General features: G+C 36.8%; 1 protein-coding gene across 2 annotated transcripts in view; it reads right to left on the bottom strand.

Moving 5' to 3' along the window:
• The window catches only part of SHANK2 (SH3 and multiple ankyrin repeat domains 2), a 319,025-nt gene that overhangs the window by 128,001 nt on the left and 174,090 nt on the right, over positions 1-16,934 (bottom strand). For both annotated transcript variants that reach the window (XM_050897450.1, XM_050897451.1), the window contains 2 exons: positions 13,004-13,086; positions 11,260-11,384 (listed from right to left, as the gene is read on the bottom strand). In XM_050897450.1, coding sequence (XP_050753407.1) covers positions 11,260-11,384; positions 13,004-13,086 — 208 coding nt within the window. The remainder of the gene's footprint in view (positions 1-11,259; positions 11,385-13,003; positions 13,087-16,934) is intronic.

Below are 16,934 nucleotides of genomic sequence, written 5' to 3'. Positions count from 1 at the left end.
TACATCAAAAGGTCTTTAGAAAAAAATATTTAAAAAATTTAAATTCGATTAGTGATATTCATTTGTACAATAAAAGCAGCAAAACAGAGTATATAAAACTACTTAAAATATCAAATATTTTTTAATAAACAGAGAGGCAAGCTGATGTTTAAATAGTAATTTAGCAATGAGATATGGGTTAGCATGCAAATGAAGCAGGAATTTCACTTATTAAAAATTCCTCTGTAATGTTAGAAAGCTGACAATATTCCTGTTTGCAAAAGGTATTCTTGATGAGTTTTACAGCAGTGTAATGTATTGTATCCATTCACATTCTTTATGTTCCAAACCCTTCCTGTTTTCTACTGCTAAACACAAGAATTTGTCAACTACGTAACCCCTTCAGAGATGGAAAAACCTATCTAAACAGCCTTTCTACTCCAGTGACAGTCAACATTAACATTAATACATCCTAATCTATATGAAAGGAATCTAGCTTTCATTTCAAACTCCCTTGAAGAAGGTAAAAAAAAAAAAAGTCAGTGCCTAAATTACAAGATTTAACGTAGCTAGATTAGGTGCATTTGAATAGTTCATAGAGGATCCAGCCACCGCATGTAGCCATCAGAGTATTCACCCATCATGGGAAAGTTTTGAATCCCATGTTTCCACTTCCAGTAAACCAGCTGAAACATGCACAATTGGATAAGGCCATTACAATTCACACAGAAAGCTGGAACTCTGCCTCACAGAACTCTAAAATGCTGCAAGTTATCCCAACTACTTTGCAAGGATATCGTGCTGCAGGTCTTAAAATGGCAGCAGTAGCCCATTTTGCATTATTGGCTACCAGGCAAGATACGGGCAGTCTCCTTAACTTCAGGGCTGCCAAAGAGAAGCATCTTGTCTCAATACTGAGGTTCTAATACCTTTACAGGTGGATCAAGACTTATCTAAACAAAACTAACTCGATCAATATGCTATGTAGGCACAACAGAACACAGCAGTACATCTTTGGGAGACCCAACGGGACCAGTTCAAGCCCCACCCAGAGCTGGGCCCACACCGTAAGAAAGAAGCAAAAGGACTGAAGAACTGAACAGCACTTCTGAAGAGGTTTGCATCGGATAGGGAGAAGAAATGGAAAAAAGTTGCAGAAAAATGAGACTTGGGGATGAATAATAATCCCAGTCTTTGATTCTTGGACAATAGGTGCCTACGTCATTTCCAACTCTGAAGAACAACCAATTTGTTAGGTGCGTATTTGATTTCTATTAAAATATCTCAAACAGATTCTAAAAATGCACAGGGAATTATGGGAACCAAATACCTACTCACAGACAAAACACATCTTAAATTCAATTCCCAATGTGTACGGTTTTTGTAAAAGCCAGCCCCATAATAGGCACAGTCATTAAAGCATATTTAGATATAAAAAAACTAACAAGAAACTTTAAGAAAATGCTTACAATAAAAGTTTTGCTGGTCATTTAAAAAGAGTTCTCTCTTTAATTTAGCAGTTAAAATGAGTCATGATAACCCTCAGTGTAAATGAATAAATATACCAAATGCACTGTTAACAACTTACAAGTCTGTTAACAATGACTATTGCCTCACACAAATCCTTCTAGTGCTGAAAAGCCAAGCCACAGGTTGATTCCATTAAAAGCAATAGCAGTTGTTTGAAGCCTGTTAGAAGAACAATTCTAAAAGAAAGAATTGCAATAAAAATACTAGAGAGATTTATATTGTGAATTAAAAAAGAAATAAGATTCTTTGATTTTGCAGCTTATATTTCTTTAAAAGAAAACACAACTTAGTTAATGCAGGAATTTGGTATCTGCCTTGTAGACCTGCTTTTGGGAGTACAAAGCATGAGCTTCACACATTTCTTCACCTATTTTAGCATGTAGGCTGGCATCAAATATATGCAAGGTTACAACATTTTGTTATATGACATCAGTGCAATTCCAAGCCGAGTCTTTATAAAAAGGCTTTTCTGCCATCTTTAAGGCCAATTCTTTAGCAACTGTTAAACTAGTAAATCAGGGGTATTTCATGGTGAAGTTTATCTCTGCAATGACTTACTCTGCCCAGGATTGTCATGATTCTCTCTTAACTCTCTTCTTTATTCCAGTGAGTATCTAAACAACCACAATATTTGTCCAGAATCAACCCTTTTTGTTCCAGGTTGTAAATAAACTCTTCCACGACTTTTTTTTTTGTATATACATGCTCTTAAATTTTCTCTTCATCAGCAAAGAAAGATACATTTAGCTACCTACTTCTATCACCCTATTTACCCATTCTTGAAAAACTCCATTAAACCTTTGATGTATTTGCTAGGACAATTTTCAGTGCTCTGATCAGCAAAGCCTTCAGAGACCTTCAAGTCCAACCAAAGCCTTCAGAGACCTTCAAGTCCAACCACATCCATCACCCCATAACAGAAAAGTTGGCACTTGCCATGAAGACTACGCAGGAGTTCCTGTTTTGAAAACTGACAGGCAAAACTCTCACCATGGAGAAATAATGTTTTTGTAACAAGTGAAAACTTTGCACCACAAGACGAGGAGAACTAGAAATCCAGCTCCCCAAATTACTGCCGGAATATATGAAGCAAAAATGAAGTAGTAGACATAAAGGATTATTATTCTCTATTGTTATATACAAGAGTCTCTGAAAAGATTCATATCAGTGTTACAATAGGATATAAAATGTTACTTCTAATCTGATTGATTTAAAGTATATTTCAATTTCCTAATTTGATAAATTTGCTGAGTCCCACAGTTGCAAGCCGTAGGAAATACTTTGAATGTAGCAGAACACAACCAGGCAGGGATTCCTTGGAAAGCCATCTTCTGTCATTACCTTCTCTCTCACTGGTCTCCTGCATAGTTGTGCAATAACTTCAGAGGAGCACAGCAGCCCTCTGAGAGGGATGACCACCCGTTTACTGTGATCAAGCTTAGCATACCTCCAACACTGAACATTCCCATCTATTAAAATCAGCAAGCTTTTCACTAGATCATTTGTCATACTATGTTGCCTTGTGTGTCCTGTTTTTGATCACTTCTATTTTCTATTATAGAAGATAGACCCCTATACTGTTCGTACATACCCTAATGTTGCGTAAGGACCCGAATTAGACTGAGAGGTAGGTTAGAAGTTTGTGATTTTTTCTGATATCTACAGCCGTAGCAGGATGAGAAAAGGAATAGGGAAGGAAGCCTTCTCCCGCTTTTTTAAGTAACTAATGGATTAAATCTGAACCCATGGCCACTCTTCTATGGAGGACACATACTAGAAATTGACTGCAAAAGAAATAATAATTAAAGGAATGCAGAGCTTCTCCTAGATCAGATTCAAAAGGTCAAGATTTCCCTAAATCAAGAGTGTTTCTGCAGTTCCTAGCAGTGGGGAGCCTGTTCTGTGTACCAACATGAAGCGATTTATCTAACCCCTCTGAAACATCTAAAAGTTTAGGAACTCCATGCCACAGTATAGGTTAAAAGATTATGATTTTCAGGAAAATCTACCAAGAAAACTAAATGAATAGAATACATGTCAAGTTCCAGAGTTTTCATTTGCTTCTTCAGATTCGGAGATGATAGTAAAGATGTATTTGCACAGTTTGAGACTGCGAATGAAGCTATTCAGAAAACTAGAAATTTTGGGTGGGGAGGAGGAATGGGTAGGAAGAGAGGGTAAGGTTACTGCTCATGAAGTATGTGATTATCAGATGTCAAGCAACTTCCTTTTAACCTCTGGACAGACTTATAGTTCATGAAACACAACTAGCAGGTGAGCTTAGCTTTTCAGCATCACACAAATTGATTGCTAGCCTCAGAATAAGAAGAGGAGAACTGGCAATAAATAAATAAAACACATGCAACTCCACGTTAGAGTACTTCTCCTGCTTGTAAGATGCCTACACCTCCCATAAAAAGGAAAAAGAAAAAAAAAAAAGAAAAAGAAAAATCCCAGGTATTAGTTCTACTGCAGCACTCAACAATAGGAATTTGTCAGTTAATTCTCCACTATTTAAAACAATTCATCTGTTTTCCTTCACCTGTAATTTTGCCGGTTTGTAGCCGCATCCCACAATTAAAAGAAATTGTATTTTCTCCCCTAAAATACCAGGCACAAGTACTGTTTTTCATATAGCTCCATTCCGGCAACCAGGTTTCCATAGTATCAAGAGACTAAAAAAAGCCAACGGGCTTCAGAGAAATTAATTTTAATATAATGTCTTTTGGAAATCTCCAAACTATACCTTAAAAACGGCATTTATTTATATGGTGTTATTAGTCTTATTACCTAACCTCAACACCTAAGAGCTAGAAATGGAAGAGTTGTATTACTCTTGTATTATTTGAACAGAGGATAGACAGATGTCTGCAAGAGTGAACACTGTCCATAGCTGTGCTTTATGTGAAACACTGGATGGCCAAGATGGCTAGATGCCACTGGATAGCTTCTAGGCGGCCAAGAACTGGCTATTTATAATAAGCAGCTTATCTTTAAACAAATTTGCTATTTTTAGAGGATTTTGTAGTAGGAAGTCAGGGAAATATTGGTTTTCATATTCACAAGAAGTCAAAAAGCTCCCTATGGATAGCTCCACACTCCACACACAGTCCCACGAGCTTTGGCAGAATCCCTCACAATAGAAATGTTAGCAAACTTCTCTTAAAAATACTGTGGCATGCAGGTCAAAATGCCTTAAAACTGATAATGGAGAACTGAATGGACACAGAGCTAATTCTGACGGTTGCTGCCATTATCACCAAAATTCCTTCCAAATCCTCCTCTCAAAGAAGCACAAAAATCAGTTCTCAGTATCAAATAGGTATCTGTCACGTTTCTGGGAAACTGGATAAATACCACCATTTTCTCTTGCACCTTGGGATTACAAGCCCAGTATACACCTCACGTAGAATCAAGGCTAAAGGAAAACGCTTTCCAGTTTTGCTCACAGCCTGGTTTTGTATGTCTGACAACAGCAAACTGATTTCATTTTTGTCTGCTTTTCAGTCTTATTTTAAAGCATATTATTTGCTTAGGCATGAATAACTGAGCTCTTGCAAGAACCAAATTCTTTTTTGTCTGCCCATTTCCATCTATGCCAAAAAGGTAACAGTCTTATTAATGTATTTTTAGAATTAAACAAGAGTGGTCCATTGTTTTTACGATCACACTGAGCACGTTTGGTATACCATCACTTCCTACGGGTTAGAGGCTGCATTTCAACAGAAAACAAGAACAATCCAAAATAGTTGTCATTTTTCTACAGTGCTTTTGTGCAGATCCAAAGCACTTTGAAGGCATAATAATTTCATTCAGCTGCCATCACCCACTAAAACCATAAATTAAAAAAAAAAAAAAACCGAACCCCAACCCTCACTCACTGAATTTAAGTGCAAAGAAAGCAAAATACTTTTCCATCAAGTGAAAAATCGATCCCCTTGGTCAGAGACTGTGCAGATACACCAGACTGTTCAACACTCGTACCACAGCTGCTCTTTTTCCAAGACCCCATTGTCCCACTTCTCCAATACATCTGTAGTTACGCTTAAGCAGAAGAATTTCATAACCAAAACAGGAAGAAAGTTTCCTTTGGACTCTGACAACGTTCACTTTAAGAAGTGTCAGGGGTATGCTTGTGCTTAATGGACATCGTTTACAGACGTCACCAAGATGATGACGACTGATTGGTAAACAGAAATTACCTTTTTCCTCTAACGGTTGGTTGAATCAAACTATGTATCAATTAAATACACAGATTTAAAAATACTGGTGCCCAGTTTAGGTGGGCAAGATCTGCTGTACCTCAGACTTGCACATTAGTGAGAGCCCTCCTACTCTTACAATAACCATGTACACACACACACACACAAACTTTCAGTATATATTACATATATATGTGCTGAAACATTGCAGTACTATTGCAGTTTTGGTAAATCTCTCATCATTAAAAAGATGCAAGCATATTGTTTGTACAGTTGAACCAAACCCCAAACCAGATGCTGTCTAGGAACAGAACAGCTCAGAGCGCGCCGCAACGAGCCTGGCCGTTCTCCTGCTGAACGTGCAAAAGGGGAGGCTCACTGCATGGGCAGGAGGAGCAGCATAATTGGCAAGAAAAAAACCCTAATGCAAGATAGCGGACTAAGGTGGACCTTACTCTTTTGGTCCACCAAAAGGCCTAAGTGTGAGCGCTAAAGATAGCATACAAAAATGCAAGACTATTGTTGTCTTTTCTTTCTTTCGCCTACACACAATATTAGGGAGGCTCTTACTAAGTACTGCACCGAGCTGGCAACCACACTTTTGGGAGGATATGAACAAACTTTCAGAAAACAACCGGAAAAAATTGCCATGTGATAATCCATGTTATTACAAAGACACTAACAAAGCCTCAGTTTATTTCCAAGAGAGAAAAAATATCGTGGTCCCCATGTAGCTGCCTGAAAAAAAAAAAAATTAGATTTATATCTGGTGGCAGAAGCTAGCAAAGTTCACACTAGAAATAAGAGAAAACTCAGCCACAGGGTAATTAATGAAGATTACCTAAGGATGGGAAGGTTTCTCTGTTGCTAAAAGGATTTAAATCAGTAACAGATGGCTTTGTAAAACCACTAATTCATCCAGCCATTGAATACAAATATAAGACATAACATTGCTCTGCTTGCCAAAAATATTCATAATGACTATAGTCTAAGTTACAACAATAAAGTTAAAAGCTTGCTTTCCAGATCAGTTTTGAAGTTTGTATAAAGTGTTTACTGGAATAAAACAAAAATCTAACCTATGCTAAATATGAATCTAAAGTTACTTGTTTGTGTATGTGTGTATTTTTTTAAAAAAAAATTCTAGATATTTTAAATGTCTCCCTAAATGCTTATTGCAACTTCCTACATATAGAGGACAGATATCTTTATCTAATACAATGATAAAATAATGCTGTCTGTAATAAAATGATGTCTTTTTTCCACCTATCACTACTTAAAGAAAAGTTTGTACTAGTAAATTCTATAAGCTCTTGAGGATAAAGAAATACAGGCAGTTATACTACAGACTGGTTTGCATGTTTTAGTACAAGTACCAACTGAACTGTTCTGCAGCAAAATGATGAGATTTCTTCTGTTACCACCTCTGGTTTTGATCCTCAAATCAAACCTTGAATTTTGCCTTTTTTTTTCTTTTTTTTTTTTTAATGGATAATACACTGGTTTTATCTAGTTTACGTTTGAACTGGAGTGTAAATAAGCAGCCATCCTATTCTGAAGACAATAACATTTCAATTTATCTGGAAAAATAAGTGATTTTATGGCACAATAATGCAAACTGCAACGCCTCATTTGAAGAGCAAATGCATTATTCTGGCAAAATATTGCAGAATTAGTTTCACTTTCTAAGTATTGATGTTATAACATTATTGTTTGGTATGACATATGCTCTGTGGCAGATGAAAAATCCCCACACATCGCATCATGCAACATCTGCAAAACAGCTGCACACTCATGGGTACAACAATAACAAATAGTTAATAATCCACTGGGTTTTAATTTAGTAAGATAGCCTATATTCTACTATACTAAAAAAACCAAAACCTACTCTGAGTTAAAAACCCTCTTGCACTTTAATGGATCTCTTTATGCAAAGATGGTTATACTTGTATACGTCATCAAAGCAAATCTCAAAAGAAAACACAACCCCAGTTTAAAGAATTCTTTAAGTCATGTTTTAAGGCAGCACTCTCTGAACAGTAGTATTCAACCGTTCCTCTATTTATGCTTAGTTTGACTACTACACTAAACAAAGGTAACGAAGGGTTAGGAACATAAAGATTAGTCATAAATAAGAGATTTAGAGCCAGAGCTAATACATTTCTTCCTTGCAAATATTTCACGTAACAAATCAAATCAGCTTATGTTTCGATTTTTTCTGATCCAGCATTTACAAACTTGAACAGGTGTACTATAGAAATCCAGCCACTCTGATGAATTAACAATGACCTACAATGGCTTTAGAATTGGTGTATACATTAACGATGGTTGTAGTTTTTTCAATCCCTTCTAATGGAAACCGTAATTTTTAGGTTGGATAGCACTTGCCCCACTATGTTACTTCACTTTTATCTGTCTTTTTAATTGGGCAGATACCAAGATTCAAGAAAACATCAACTAAAATAGTGAAAAATAGCAAATAGGGCAAGCTATACAATCTCTCTCAGTTATAACAACCAAATCATAACCATACTCCATTTCTGATTGTTTATCAAAGCTAAGAAAAATCACATGAATCAGTAACTGTTGAATTGCTTATGAAAATCCACATATAATGACAGCTGTCTCTAGCTAACTGTTTCAGCTCTAAAACTACTCATGCGCTTTTCCAATACATTTTATTTGTGCTCTATCCAGAAAAGCCACTTTTTACAATTTTTATCAGAAAAAATATGACTGGGTTTGAAGCAAGGAGAAAAAACATACATTGTCAGAAATCTCAATGAAGAGTCTGTGAACACTATTTCCAAAGGCAAGTTTAACATGAATCTCTGAAGCCTCACGTTAAAGTTAATGGTACATGTTGGACGAATCAGTATCACGTGGCTTTTCGGAAAAACTGCAAACTTGATTAAAAACTCAGTCCAATGATACTGTGCCAACCCTGCTCCAGCTAATATCTACTCTGTTTACCTGCTGAAGCAAGACAACACCTTTTCTTCCTTTTCTGTATAGATCTTTTATTTGTTCTGCTCAACACGCGTCATCTTCAACGTTGAACTACTTTAGTATGCTCAGTAGCTGATATTGAAGTTTTACCCCATTCAGAAGATCCAGAGACCATGATTACACATGAAGAAATGATGCCTTCTCTTCACCTACCCTCATGATCTCTCCTGCTTCCAAAGAAAGGATCTATCTTCCTGTCAAACCTGTCTTTCCATAGTGAGGAGTAAGGGAAAAGGTTCCCCTTATCTCCATGACCCCAAGCCACCGAACCTCCTCGAGCAAGAGCGAAACATCTGCTCTCCTTGCATTTTGCCCTCTGCCAAACTGGACTCTCACTCCCCTAAAGCCTGATGTTTGCCGCAAGTGTTATAAATGGGACTAATTAGGATCTTAGTTGCCCATTAACTCTTTTATTATTCATGTGACATTTATGATAAATGCATTATATTACTTACAAATGGTTGAGGTGGCACTTACACACAGCAGCATAAACTTCAGAGTTATGGGAGAAATCATTTAGACAGCCTAACTACACCCGTTATGATAACCGCTCACTGCAACATACAGTACATTTAACTCTTCTCGGTTCAACACAAGAAATAAAGTAGCTTGGCATTCCTAGAGGCGCAGGTGGCCCAGTCATTTGTATTTCAACAGCAGTATCTTTCGCATCAGTGTAAATAGCTTCAAAGATGGCTTTCTATAGCTAGACAGTATTGTGCACTGCACATGTAGTTCATAAAATAGAAAAAAACCCCAGCCTTTCTCCAACCTAAAAGTCTTCAACAACAGCAAAGTTGTGATTTCTCAGGATTACCATATCCTCTTAATTAAGTCGCAAAATTCAGAACAGAATAACCCTGATGAACATAAATTACACTGAAATGGATTTGATTTGCATGTAACAACTGCTTCTTTCAGAATTAATTACAAATATGCTGGACTGTGTAGAGTATGGATTAATGTCCTGATTCAGCAATGCATGTGCATGTTTAACTGCTCTTCTAAGATAAGGCTAGGAGTAAATTGTCTCGACAATTAATTATAATTCTTCTTTCATTTGCCAGAAAACCAGTAAAGCTTTGTGCAGAATCAGTTACCCGGACTTCTTGCATCCCTTCAGAGATCTTAAAAGAATCCATATGCACAGTTATCATTCTCTAATCCTCTCCATTAACTTACACGTTATTCACCATCAAATCTATCTGTGAAATCAGCCAGTACAGTACTATTCCTATTTCCTATAGATTAAAAGCCTAACAAGAAATCAACTTCTAAAAATAAAGCATTGTTCAAAAAAACCCACCTAGCATCAATAATCATAGTTTTGAAAGCGTCTTTGCACAGAGTACGTATCAGTACAATTTGTAAGCTATTGTTTAACAGCTTGCTAAATGCTTATTCTTAAGTAAACAAACAGTAAGAAAAATGTACTTTGAAGACACAGATAAAAATGCACATCTATTTACTTCAGAAGTCTGCAAAGCCTGTTCTTTCATTGTTACAATGTGAAGAAGCGGTGCAACTATTTAAATTCAGTCACCATGGGAGTTCAATGCACACAACAAATAAAAGCTGCATATTATATCCTCTCCCGAATGTAAAGGCCAGCTCTGCAGAAATAAATGTTGTAGCACTAGTAAATACTTTAACAAAACACATATGCACCTGAAGAAGAAAAAATAAAATCAAATCAAATCGATAGATCTTACAGACAAGACTTGGTCGATCCATCCTGAAAGACCTATTTTCAAATACCTAGTTTCACAGAATCACAGCATCGCTTTGTTGGTCATGAAAAGCTTGTGGGGGGAAGAGCAAGAAAATCCCAAATCATGATTTTGTTGCAAACTGCCCAGTAACACTAAAAAGGAGTACCAACTATTTCAACAAAACCTAAAATACCAACCAAAAATCCTCCGAAATACAAAACGTGAAGACATTTTTGGTATGAGTGAAGAGAGTATTTAAATATACGCTTTTTATAAAGTAATTTATATTGCAATAACGTTTGCTCCTTATTTTTTGTATGATTGTATTTACAGTGCACTGTTGCAAATATTTAATTTCAAGCCAAAGTAATTTGCTTTATTCTCCATGGTTTCTAAACAGCACTAGACCACTGACATTTCTGATTGCAGAAACAGTTGCATAAAAAGTCATTAATTTTGGTGACTCTGTAAAAATATTTAGAAGACCACAGAATTGATAGCCTACAATAAATATTGAAATTAATCTAAATTTCAATTCAATAACGCAAAGAAGAATAAAAACTCCCAAATTTCTCTGATAGTGTATTCCCAAAAAACAAAAAGAAGAAATAGAAAATTCCCAGCCAACCCGAACATTGTTCTTTTTAACTGCTTTCCTAAATGCTGCATGAGATTTTAAAATAGATCAAGTCAAGTACATTATTGGTGTTAGTCCACTGAACTTGCTGCTCAGAAGCATCACACACTTTTCCCAAAGTAAATTCTACAAAGGGAACATCACTATTTCCCCAAAAGAGCACTGAGAATCAAATTTCAGGATCTCCTACCTCGATCAAAAAGTCTCCAGTTCTCAGGCCAGCTTGCCATGCTACTCCCCCTTCATCCACAGATTCCAAGTACTGCAAAGCAGGAAAGGCTGGAGTTGGGGTGAATTCTTCAATTGGTGTGTCAGCTTTAAAAATAAATACCACATTAAAAAAAAGAAAGTTATGGAGTGCTTGCAAATACCACTTGACTAAAGGCCTACTCTTGGCCATTCAAATTTATGGTTAAAAAATGGTGGGTGCTAAAAGTAAGAGGACTCTGCCTCAGAGGATATCAAGATGCTGGGAACAGAGTGCAATCTCTCTGCAATAGCAATCCACAGGTCTTCAATTCAGAGAGAAAAATGCATGCTGCTTTACTGAGACAAACCAAATCAAGCTGTATGAGGCAACAGCTGGATTCTGAGTATTCCAGGATATTCAGTATTAGTTCAAGTAACCCTTTTGTATGCCTAGCAAAATGCTTGTAACTCTGGCAACATCCAACTAAAAATGAATTATGTACTGTAGCCAGAGGAGAGCACCTGGCCAAATTGGGGGGATGGAGTGGGTGGGAAAGGACAAAAAAGATCAAACTGAATTTTTCTTCTAGATTTAGATGTATATTACACAGAAGATAACGGAAGAAATCACTTTTTAGGAAAGGAGGCACAGCAGGCCTTGTAACAGCCCTCTCGCTCTCTCTGTCACGTACACATACAAGCAGAAAAGTCCTTGGGTCTTTCACCTGAGGTGCCCTCACTGTCACAGAGAAAATCTGGGGAAAATTGTTGGGCTTACACAGAAGGAGTAACCTCTGCTCTATGCACAGACAACTCATGCCAGTGGGTTAGCTAAAAGCTAGCGCTATTGGCTTTCCTAGTACAACTCCAAAAATTTTTATTTAGCTAAAATTCGAAAAGCTTTTACAACACTGAAAATCTATGGTGGACTGGTTTAGGGTGGGGGAACAGGGAGAGCAAAAATGATGTCCCAAGAATGAAGATATGGAATAATTTTCATGCTCAAGCAAGGCAAGGGAGAACCCATGTAAAATGAGGGGGAGCAAGAGATGGGACATACCATCATATATTTTTTTTTAAAATACAAAAGGAGCAAACTAGACTGAAAGTTAAAAAGCAAAGCATTAAATAGAATGCTTTTTTTAACTCTTAAGAATGCCATTAGTATAGATTTTAGTCTACAGAAAAGTAACATGCAGTTTAACATACGAACAGCTTTTAAAATGAGCACACTACAGGCCATGCAACATACGTGCAGCTTCTGAAGATATAAAAAAAGATCATATTTTCATACTAAAACTGCACCAATGTCACCTTGCAGAAGATCCACACCTATTTTAAACAAAATATCACTCTCTTGTCTATTTCTATTCACAGACCTATTTAAATAGACTGACATTTGAAATAAAGAAGCAGCTTTTATAAGGAAAGCAGGTTTCCCATAGTTAGGTAAACTGCATAACAAAACAGATTAATGACAAAATATTACATACACCAACACAATAAAAATACAGACAAAACTTTCTCCCCCCAAAACGATTATACAGTGCTTCTCCTTTGTAAAAATGCAAACTGCTTCAGACAGAAGCCACTAAAATCCGTCGGAGTAGTATAGCATACAGAGAATCCTGTTGTCTAGCAACCAAGTGCACCAAGAATAATTCCTGCTTATATTCAGAGATGTATAAATTTCTTCATGCCAGTGCACATCACACACACACACACACACACACACAAGCACATACCTTTTGCCCCTCTGAGCACAAATCCAAATCCTTCATTGTCTTTTTTCTGCAGGACCACTGCCTTTTCTTCTATTATGCAGTCACTGTAGAGAGAATTCCGAGGATAGCGACCATTATTACATCCCTTCATCACCACTGTAGTAGCTGCTCCTCCAGTGTGCAGGTTCATCATCATCACAGCCCGTTAATCAAATAATATTGCAGTAACCAAGCATGGGAAAATATAGAACAAATAGTAGCGAGGGGAAGACAAAGACTAAGCTTAATGATAAAAGAGAACATGACAAAGCAACTTAAAGGGAATAAAAAAGGCAGAGAGGAAAAAGAAAGAAGAAGAAATCATGCATGGTGGTTTGTGTTCTATATGAATGACTGAATGAACATGTGATCATGTAATCTGTGGGCTAGCTAGGACTCTAAAAGGAAAAAAAGTAAGTGAACTGAATGACAGTATCATTAATAAACTCCTCAATCGTGGATGTACCAGATGCATCTTCTAGTGAAGCCAAAATGAAACCAACCAGAAGAAAAATGAGGCAGCATTTTAAATTTAAAGATAATAAATTATGATTTTATATTAGCTAACTAAAAGGCACAAATATATTCTGAAAGCTATGCCTTGCATCAAAAGCCCTTTTTCAATCCTATTGAATGTTGCATGCTGCAAGAATCCCACATGATCATCTGACAGCCTACAATGCTAACAACGTGCAGCTGCCTTGGCGTCATCAAGCACAAATTTCCACAGCATCAAGAATCTGCATAATTGAAATAGTAACAAGGCATGCACAATCAGGAAAACACATTTCTAAGGAATATTTCCCATCTTCTGATAAACAGTTAATATTATAAAACAAGGAGATGGTGTAAAGGACTATTTATGTAAGCAGTATGTCCTTAAAGAGAAAGTAGCCTTAAGAATCTTACTGTCATTGGCTAAGAAAAAAGTAGACGGCAGATGAAGAAAATGCATAAAATCCACATTAAAATGGGATCTTTCACATACAGGGAATGACTGTAAAAGCCTTAAGTTGTTTAGTGCTTTTCATTAAACATTAGGTTACTAAAAATTAGCTCAAAGAAAAAACAGAAAAAAAAAAGATTTTGAACGCTCTTTTAAGTATAAAACCATTACACAGCACAAGTTGCAAGACATTCTTCTGAATAAAGACAGTGTCAAGGGTTAAGTATTCATGAATCGCAAGCACTGCAAAACACGGTGCTAGGTTGGCTTTAAAATACCTACAAAACTATTTAGGATAGAAAGAAATAGGAGCAACTTTTCTTTTCTCTTCTTAATTTTTTACTAGCCAACTATTGTTACCACTGGTCTTGTACAGAATCTAGTCACTAAAGCATTCAATACAATAAGAGCCTGCATCTGCTTCAGTGCCATTAATAATCCAGAAGGGGAGGAGGAAACTAATTAAAGAAAAACTGGTGTGACCTTTTTATTTAAAGCTCTGAACAAAGGCAAGGATGATGATATCAGGACACCAATGGACAGCCTCCAAACTCCAGATCTTTTGTGTATCACAGACTATCCTTTTGGTGACTTTCCAGCTCTCCTGAGGGATGCAACTTCATGTTACTGTTAAAGAGATGATGTAATTACGTCTTCCAAACTACAAAGTATTTAAGCACCACACATGAATTGAAACTACCACAATGGTGACTTTCTGAGCAACAGATCATCTCCATAAGCATCAACAGCTTTTGAATACTGTCTCTCAACTTACTATTATTTACTGTATAATTCAGACATGACCTTTTCTTACAATTAATACCCCTGCTATGAAAAGGATATAATAAGAAAATGTCTGTTTCTCGAGAAAGCCAAACATACTCCTGTTCAGGGATTTCAGGGTGGGATGGAATATGCAACCCTCAGAGCCCATACCGTAGCACTGAAGCCCTCCGTCAGTGTCCTAATGTTATAGAAACTGACTGAACCTACAAGTGTACTGGCTTATTTTCTTCATTTCACCACTCACATTTTCAAGGTGGGGTTCCATACTTATCCACTGAAGAGTCAACAGTAAAGCTGTCTCCAGCCTTTTTCTTAATACACCCAAATAATAACCATTTCCTTCGTTTCCTTGTAAACAATCAATAGCTTAATAGAAGTTAGAAGGCTACTTTTGAGAACCTAATCATAGAAAGTGTTTGCTTCAAAGAACACCCCTCCTCTTCCCTACCCAAATCCCACTCTCATCTCCATTAATACAAAGAATTCAGAAGCCTATTAGCTAGGTACCTCATCAAACCTTGCTCTGATTCTTTCATTTTTGTTGACAAAACCAAACAAATTCATAATATCATTCCTTAAAAAGCTGAAGGCTGAAGTTCCAAAAGCAGTGCTCAGAAAACTCCGGATCAATTCACCTGATCAACGTGAGGCATCTACACCTAAAAAAAAAAGCATCTAGGGTCCTTTCAGAGTCAGCTAATGAAATGAACAGGCATTTTCAAGCTATGCTCACTTCATCCTACTGTAGAGGTCTATGACTGCTCTGATTAAAAGTATGAAAACCACCTATGATTTTCTTTTCGTGTACAGCACATTTATTGCATAAACTACCCCGTTTTATACTTCAATTTAGATATTGAAAGTGGGAATACTAAATCGCCAAAATTTTACAAAGTTTTGTGTTTTCCATGCAAGGGCGAGAGGAAAGGGAACGGAAGAAGCGCAACATGAATTTTGGGTAACAAAATACACAAACTGATCTCTATTACTTGACAAATACAGCTTACTAATATACTGTTTCAGTCATGTACTACATAAGGAAAACTCCATCACAGCCTGTAAAGCAAAAATGTAGGTTTAAAAAAAATCAGATGTGTAGCCATTTCTTCTCATTTACATGCTAGGAGAAGGGGACCTGCACTAATTTTATGGCATGAGCCGTTTAAACTTGTTTAAAGCAATCACAGAAAGCAAATTGGTTCTCTACACACGCCCCAGTGCTGCAGAGCTAAGAACTAGCAGCAGGAAAAGGGTGGAAAACAAACATGCACACACAAATGAACTGAACTTGCAACCTCCACGCCCCTTCTCCCAGCAAACTCACTTTCCATCCCCGAGAGAAGGGGGTAGAAGAGGGAAAATGAAGTTTAACCTCTGACTGTTTGCAGTATTGCTTTTTGTTTGCCTTGCCGTGACAGAGTTCTCTTATCTCAATGTCAGACTGGACCTCTTCACTGAAGACGTGCGACGGTCTGTTCACAGTCTACCTGGTCTTGGCAGGCAAAGCAGTGCCAAATGTAAAAGTAGGTCAAAATTTCTCACAATGAGCCTTCTTGGCAGCATTTCTTTGATCCTGAAGGTGTTGTAAATACTTAGCAACAGAGTGCATATAGGGTATAGCTACCAGTGACAAATAAAGGCGACATGACGTTACAAGGCTGTTCAGAGGTCTGAGCTCAAGCAAGAGGAAGAAGCATTTCTTCACAGATGCTTTGAGTACAGTGTACGGCTCTACATGATGCTGAACAGTCCTTGCTATCTGTGATATGCCAAATTTCAATAGGTAAAATCCTTAAAGTCCATTTCTGTCCCATCTCAAACTGAAATTAAACAGCATCCATTTCAGAGATGGGTTTTCAGAATATTTCTATTTCCATATTATGGTAATAAAATGAGTAATTTTAAAATCAATAGCTCATTACTTAAATAGGGCACACATTACTTCGACTTTGGGCTGTGTAAGTCCAAGATTCATTGCATACAAAGTTAAATGCAAAATACATCCTATCAAGTGCAGAATAATTCTGCATGAAGTACAATCTTAAATATATAAACTTCAGGCTAAAAAAACCCAGTCAATCTAAAAACACTTTTGCTTTATCCAAACACTAAATTTTAGAAAACATACTTGTTCATTGCTTCATGTAGCTTCCCTAACACTTTAAGGCTCAAGAATTGTGC

This window comes from Gymnogyps californianus, chromosome 5, assembly GCF_018139145.2.
Source record: "Gymnogyps californianus isolate 813 chromosome 5, ASM1813914v2, whole genome shotgun sequence".
In the NCBI taxonomy this organism is placed as follows: domain Eukaryota; kingdom Metazoa; phylum Chordata; class Aves; order Accipitriformes; family Cathartidae; genus Gymnogyps; species Gymnogyps californianus.
This window is presented reverse-complemented; position numbering and strand designations above follow the sequence as displayed.